Below are 7,808 nucleotides of genomic sequence, written 5' to 3' on the forward strand. Positions count from 1 at the left end.
TAGTGATGTAAAAGTATACAGCCTGTCCGAACACCAGGAAGACCCTCGTTAACGAGCACTACAGGAAAGCTGATGCACGGCGTTAAAGGGCTGCTGTTAGCCGTTTAGTCGTTCACAACCCTAAAGGCGAGGTCCCTCCATGTTTTTCGGTTTTGCACTGCTTTTTTCAGTTGGTTGAAGGGCTACTCCGGGCATTTACTACTGATGACTAGAGTTGAGCGAACATACTCTGGCGAGCATCAAATCGCGGTCGACCCCGCCCCAGCTTTTGGCTCTTCCCCGCTGTTACCTGCCTGTTTTGGCCCCTCCCTGCCGTGACGCAGCGTGCGTCATTTGAAAATTTTTGGTCTGGCAGGAAGGGGGAGAGAGGGAGAAAAACATGAACCAAGAAAAAAAAAAAAAAAAGCTTGGCACCCGGCGTCCCACATACAAAAATGCTCGAGTCTCCCATTGTAGTCAATGGGGTTCGTTACTCGAGTAGAGCTCTCGAATTATCCGAAAAGCTCGACTCGAATAACGCAGACCCGAGCATTTGGGTGCTCGCTCATCTCTACTGATGACGTATCCTCAGGATAGGACAGCAATAGTTAATCAGCCAGGGTCTGCCGCTCAGAATCCCAACCACTCAACTGAGCCTCCGGCCTGCTGTCAGTGTAGCAGAGCCGGATGTCTGCATTGCGGGCAGCGCGCCAGCTTATACCAATGGTATTGGGCATCCATTACGCTAAGGCCGCTCTCACACAGCCCGTTATTTACATAGTTTGGAACGCTGCCCTAACCATTTCTATTGATTTCAATGGGCCTTCTCAGGCGAGCGCTGCATTTCCAATGCCACGATTTTCGAACGCCGTTTGCTCCATTTTAGTGCTTTTCAGCGATTTTTACCGCACCTCATCACCCATTGCAATGATGGGATGCCTTAAAAAAAATAATAAACATTCGAAAACACTGTAAAACCTGGTCTGTGCAAGACTGGCCACCAATGCGGATGTCCAAGTCTACTGCACTGACAGCAGGCCGGAGGATCAGCCGATTAGGGAGGATCCCCACTGATCAACTATTGACGGACTATCCGGAGGATGAGTCATCGATAATAAACGCCCGGAAAACCCCTTTAAGTCTAGCGCATAGCCTTAGCCAATGGGGCAGGTCATCTGTCTGGGTCCTGCACTGCCCCCTAGGGCCCCGCACGAGACATGACGAGAGTTCTCCTTAAAGTAGTAAATCACCTTTATAGAGCAGTAAACAACCACAAAGTCCCGCCATCTACTGCTAAGGAGCAACTGACTATTGTAGATCTCATACCATTAAACCTTTCCAAAAGATCAACTAAAATGTAATACACTAGACATGCCAACTTGTGCGGTCATCCCTTTATGGCATGCCTAGACATTTCCCCCACAGCGCCCCCTGCAGGCGGTCACCCCCACTATCTCATTAGTCCGCTCTAAATATAATGGGGTCTGGCAACTGATTACACGTAATACATACAAAAAAAAAACTACAAAGTTTATCCTCTCTTCACCGGTTGAGCAGTGCAGTGCACTCTACTACTCGCTGTTATCAGGCTGGGGGTGAGAAGACTGCAGTATAGAGGATCCCTACCAGTACTCCTATAAGGCGGCACAGATCGCACACACGCCGGGTCCTCGCTGCACACAACAAGCCGGTCTGCCTAGCAGAAGCATGCAGCCATCATACTCACGTGGAGCAACGCAGCTATTAACCCGGAAGCACTAAAGTCTTCCACTCAGCCACGTGACTTCCGGTCTCTTCGGGCGGAAGTAGTATCAGCTTCTGTGCTTGGGAGGACGAACAGCTCTTTCAGCCAATAGGAAGACGTAAAACTCTGACGAGCAGCTCGAGCAGCCAATGAACGAAGCCGGTGTCTTGAAAGCCGGAATCCAGGGGGCAGCGGGCGCTTTAGTCTGCAGTGAAGGGCATTGGACACATTGCTGCCGGCAGAGACGGGTGAGTGGCGGCGCGGGGATGTTACATTACGGTTGGGGTGTCGGTTATGATTAAGGCCTGCGAGCTCTGCTGTGGGGAGCACTCAGCGGGTCATTAACCCCTTCCACTGCAGCCCCTTTTATGATTTTGTGTTTTTGTTTTCCTTCTCGCTCTGGAGAGTCAGAACCTATTTATCTGCTTATCTCGCTACACTAGGGTGTTGTTTTTTTTTTGCCGTCCGCGTAGTTTTTTTTTTCAGGGCTGCCATTTAATGTGCCTTAGAAGGTATTGGAAAGTTTTTGAAAACTTCTAAGTGGAGGGGAGGGGGGGGGGGGGGCAACAACGATTACGGTGATCTCAAATCTGTAGCCGTTTGTGTTTTGTTTTTTTTTTGTTTTTTTTTTATGTAGTATGACTTAAAAATAAATAAAATTGCTTTCCGTTGCCATCTCTCGACCCCATAACTTCTTCTTTCCCGTCGGGGAGGGGTGAGGGCTCACCTTTTTTTTGCGTGGTGACCTGTAGTTTTTATTGTTACCATTTTGAGGTCTATAAAACTTTTTGATCGCTTTTTATTCATTTTTTTTTTACAGCATTTCTAGCCTTACGCGTTGTTTTTTTAAGAGGACATTTGCTGCGTGGGATTAATTAGCTGTTTTCGGCCGTCGGCAATTCCGTCGCAGATCCGTAAGAAAAAGCGCTACTTTCAGGTCCGGTAAAATGCGATTGACATTGTGGACCGGTCGCAGATTACACGTTATCACCTAGCGACGGCGCAGGGAAAAAGAATTTGAAAGAAAACCATCTGTACTGCGCACGTCCGACAGCGAGCCGTCCGGACCGTAGACAATACAGATAAATCTAGGTGTGCACAGAAACGTGCGGGGTTTGTGCATTGTGAGACGCACGAAATTTGCGTGACTATGAACTCTCTTTTGAATGGGGTCATACACATGAGCGATGCTGCGAGGTAGAAGTCGCCGCATGTCCTATTTTTTCGCAAAACGCATCGCCCGTTGTGTTTAATGGGCACCTGCCAGTAAGCCGCACGTTGGCGTGATATCGTGCTTGCCTGTATGATTGCAGCCTTACTCTAAGATAAAGGCATCCATAGATGCGTCCTGGGTGGCCAGTCCTTGGCACACCCGTAGACCGGCTTCACACAGACATAAGCGCAGTTGTGCACGCTGTAGTGCAATTTTTTTGCACTATGGACTAGGCTTTTTTTGCGTGCGTGTCAGCCAATTTTGTGCCCATGGGGCAGGGTTTTTTGTGTAAGGGATACAAACATGCCCTGTTTGAAAGACTATTTAGTCCGAGTTCCAGATGTGTTCACGTTCCAGCAGAATTGCGCATCTCCTTGCCTATTTGCTCACCACCCATTGACTTCTATGGGGAACTTGGGTGAACAAATCCACAGTGAAATCAGTGGGTTGTTCACTGCGTATTGCATGCGCAGATGCGTCTGTGTGAAGCCGGCCGTAGAGTACAAGACCAGAAGCACATCGGATAGGACGTCGGTGTGTCAAAAGGTCCCATTTTAATTTCAGCTGTGTGTGGCTCGGAATAGAGCTTGCACATTTTGAGATGCTGACGTCTTATCCACTTTTCTTCTTGTATTAGCCTCCAGATATCGGTGGAGGTCCGCCACCAATTAGTTGTGTGCAGAGGCCGTGACTCATGTGAGCCTCTTCACTGCATACCACACACAGTGCTGTTAGCTTCATAGTGGTGGTACCTGGTACTGCATCTCAATCCCACTCACTGGAATGGGATTGAGCTGTTTATAGGGCATGTGACAGCTAATAGAGAGGCCACAGGGCTTTTTAGAGCGTTATGGTCCATTCAAACAGCTGATCGCTGGGGATATGGTATTGATAGCCTATCTCTTAGCATATGCAGAGTCCCACAAAAAATACCTCTAAATTACCTGTTGCAGTGAAGTATAACAGATGCCCGCCGCATTAGTTTGCCTGGCACCGTCCGACACGCCATATTGCTTTGTTACTGTATACCGGCTGTGGCTACTGTATATAGATGCCCCATTATGATGCACTTTTTATCCGTTTGTTACTCATGTTGACCGGTTTTGTGTTTCAGGTAATTGACCATGGCAGGACACGGCGCAGGGGAGCAGTACAACTTCACTGGCATAAAGAAGTACTTCAACTCGTATACTATAACTGGCAGGAAGAATGTACGTTATTAATTGGGGAGGGGGGGGGGGGGGGGCTTTGGAGATCCTTGGGCCAGCATTACCTAAGAGATTCTCTCTCTCTTTCGCAGTGTGTACTGGCAACGTTCGGGACTGTTGCAACACTTATCCTTTTCTTTGCATTAAAACCCAAGAAGCAAGCGGCGGTCACACATAAGTAATGGTAAGTGTCCTTGAATCAAGTGTCCGGTCAGATAGTGGATGCGGGTCACACAATAGTCTGTAGTTTACAATAGGGTTGGTTGTTTGTAGAGTGATGTATTGGGCCGCCTGCACACGAACAGACTTATATTGTGGAATCCGCGGTCAACATCAACACCGCAGATCCAGAGCAAATATTATTCGTTACACGCTATAGAAAAGTGCTTCTTCTTGTACACTCGCGGAATTGAATTGCGATTTCTGTGAGTGGCGGATAAACCGTAGCATGTTCCATTTTAGTGCAGATTCCACATGGACGCCTTTCATTGAAGTCAATGGAAACCATCCGACCCACAGCACTTCTGCACTTGACATTGCAGAAAGGTCATGGATTCCGCATCACCGGCCAGCAACGGCATGGGAAAAATAAATATTGAAGGGAAAAAAAAAAGTACTGTGTATGTCTGACAGCTCGCCTGACCATCCATAGTACAGATAAAAGACAGACCAGTACATGCCGATGGTGGCTGCTGTCAGGGTCGGATTCTCCTGCGGGATCTCGCATGTGGAATCTGACCTGTTTGTGTGCAGCCGGCCTTACTGAATGGAAGTAGTTTTTGTATGATTGAGTTTCTGCTGGCTGATATTGGAGGTATTCCTGCAGTTAACTCTTATCATATAACCATAGAATAAGTGACCGATAATCATTTGGGGAGGGAAGGGGGGATTGTCCAGCTATTAGGACCCCTACACTACAGCAGGGCGCTCCCATCCTACCAGCAGCTCCGCTGTGAGTCATATGGCGGTTCTGTGGATAGCTGATGTTAATGGCTGGTGGAGTTCTCCTGTAAGATTACAGGGCAGCCAGTTGTGGTCTGTACAGTCCAGTTCGGGTATGTTCATGTGGCAGCTATAATGCTACAGTATAAGCAGTGTGGATGAGAGTTCAAGAAATCTCATTTATATGATGTGCAAAAGGGAGGGGGAGGAGAGAGGTGCTCCCTGTGGTCCCCCATGACAGGTCCAGGTTGTCTGCTACCTCCGGCAGCATGGAGCTGTCATAACCACAGCCTACAGGGCTTTGATCCTCAGAGAAAGCGTGTTTTTGCGGCCCTTAGGATTAAAGCCCACTTAGCTAGGGTGTAAAAAGGCAATGGGGCCGTCGCTAAGGGCTTAACATAAATCTTCTAGTAAAAAGAATGGTGCATGATTCCTAATGTGATTATACCTAGATCTTGACAGAAGACACACCAAAACGTATTAAGTTCTAGACCTATTTATGAAGTAAATGAACCAAACTTAATCCAGTGTGCCTCACGTGACCCTCGAGGGCATGGTTTAAATGTGACATGTTCAAACTAGGATCTGTGACTGCTGCAGCCAATCATTGACCACCTATATAGCCAGTGATTGGCTGCAGTAGTCACATGTCTTAGTCAGCAGCAACCAGGAAGACAGACTAGTTAGTAGTAGACAGGTAGTTCTAAAGCAACTTTAAGTCCTATGAAAATCCCTTTAAGTTAATTAAGCATTTAAAGATGCATAAAAGTTATCATCCACCATTTTTAGAGGGCCTGGTCTAAGGTCACACTATTGGGTTAGGGCTACGCCATAACAGGGCTTTCAGGACTTGCACTGTAACTAAACTCAATGGAGTCACAGGTTGGTAATATGTTGCAAGGAAAAAAAAAGTTGGATTTTTTTGCAACAGGTCGCAGTAACCTGCAACTGAGTTCCATGCCAGCTCTATGGTGTTGCTCAACTCAACAGTTTTGGTCCTGGGACACCGATTGTGGCTAAAGTTGCTGTGTAGGGGTAGCCTTAAACAAGATTAGTATACTTACCCCAATACCTTTTTAACCATTGACAACAATGACACTTTGTTTTGCAGCTAATCACTTATTTACAGTCTTCTGATGATTGCATTTCTTAACAGGCTCCTGGTTTTGGAGAGTGAACCGGTTGCAGGACCTTCTCCCCCCCATGGACTCCACCACTGACATGAAAAACCAGATTGCTTGTATTTGTATTGTCTTTATTTACAATATCAAGTTAAAAAGTCTGTACAAAATGAGGCGGCAGCACCATCCTGCCCTGCGTCCACGTTACACTTCAACAGTTTGTTGGAGGTATGAGTAAATAAAGTTGTTTCACAAGTCTCTCCTGTGAAAGTAAGAACTGTTATTGCTCCCGCATCACTTGGAACCATCCTAGATTTCTTCGTTAGAGGTAGTAAGTACAATGCTTAAAATGGGACTAGTCCGACTGAGAAGTAATCTAATGGTAACGGAAAAGGAAGGGATGGAGGACACAACTCCCATTACTAAAGCTGCCTGTTCACTGATTACAGGGGTGGTTGACTAAGTGGTTTCTTGAAATGAAGTTGCATTTAGCTGACTGGGGTTGATGTGGTGGCAAGCATTACAAACCCCATTCAGATATGACAGTCAAACTTCTGAAACAAGTTTGTATGTAAATATACCTTTCTTGTGACGGACAAGAAATTGGCTTCTTAAAAACGAAAAAAAAAACCCTATTGGTCGTACCAAATTTTGGACTCTTTTCAGTCATTACAAATTAGATTATAGCACCCTTATGGTAGAAGAAAATACATATAGGAAGTAGTGTATTGCTACACAACTCAAAACAGCAAGAGCCATTGCCACCTGTAGAGATGTGGTGTATACCCCTTTAATGACCAGATGTAATAGCTTAGGAAAACTGGAATAAAAAATGAGCTCTGTTTGGTGCATGGCCTGGTTGAAGAGGATTCACGATGACATTGTAAAATAATTATAGTATACCGGAAGTACAGGTTTTGAACCACAATAGTTTTATGGTTAGGATACGGTCCTGATGAAGAACCATTCGTTTAAGTCATTGTGAATCCTCTTGAGCTGGTCCTCACCAAATGTAGCACCTGTGATTCTACAGCTTCTTATCTTAACCACAGGGGATAGAAATATATGATAGCACTGCATGGTGTGTATTAGCAGAACCTTGCCAGGTAAGCACATTCACCCCCATCGGTTCAGGTACATATAAGGTGCTAAATGTGAAGCACCCTGACTTTTACATGTATAGATTAGAATAGCTGACACTTGGGGTAATAGACAACTGCTGCGCTGATCCTGCAGGGATGGCCCAGCAATTAGTGCCTTTATACGAGCATTAACAGCACCCTTAGGATTTAGTCAAACTGCATACAGCCAAAACCCTGCTGTACTGTGCATGTAGCATGGGACCTTAGGCCAGTTTCACCAGAGCTGTACTAGAGCATACTAGAGTGAATCTAAAATTGTATCTACAAAGGTGTCGTTATCATGGCAGTGTTAGCCTGTACTATGGTTTTTTCAGAACACCATGCCCCTTAGGCTACATGCACATGACCATGAGGTTTATGCCTTGCAAGATGGGCGAAAATAAACTCCTTTCCTTAATATGGAATCAAACATGAGCACTGGTTTTTCCTCATAGCAATGCTGCAGGGGGGGGGGGGGGG

General features: G+C 46.2%; 2 protein-coding genes across 3 annotated transcripts in view; one reads left to right on the top strand and one right to left on the bottom strand.

Annotated features, from left to right (window-relative positions):
• Positions 1 to 1,739, bottom strand: part of PDCD11 (programmed cell death 11) — a 51,517-nt gene extending 49,778 nt beyond the window's left edge. Inside the window, exon 1 of one of the 2 annotated variants that reach the window (XM_066600889.1) lies at positions 1,706 to 1,739. The gene's annotated coding sequence lies outside the window, so the exon portion shown is untranslated. The other variant, XM_066600890.1, reaches the window with a different exon arrangement.
• A 114-nt stretch (positions 1,740 to 1,853) lies between these two features.
• ATP5MK (ATP synthase membrane subunit k) lies at positions 1,854 to 6,465 on the top strand. Its single transcript, XM_066600901.1, has 4 exons — positions 1,854 to 1,971; positions 4,051 to 4,147; positions 4,237 to 4,328; positions 6,243 to 6,465. Exons 2-3 carry the CDS (start codon positions 4,061 to 4,063, stop codon positions 4,324 to 4,326), a joined length of 177 nt encoding a protein of 58 aa, XP_066456998.1. The 5' UTR covers positions 1,854 to 1,971; positions 4,051 to 4,060; the 3' UTR covers positions 4,327 to 4,328; positions 6,243 to 6,465.
• The last annotated feature ends 1,343 nt before the right edge of the window (positions 6,466 to 7,808 follow it).

Source organism: Eleutherodactylus coqui, chromosome 4 (genome assembly GCF_035609145.1).
Source record: "Eleutherodactylus coqui strain aEleCoq1 chromosome 4, aEleCoq1.hap1, whole genome shotgun sequence".
In the NCBI taxonomy this organism is placed as follows: domain Eukaryota; kingdom Metazoa; phylum Chordata; class Amphibia; order Anura; family Eleutherodactylidae; genus Eleutherodactylus; species Eleutherodactylus coqui.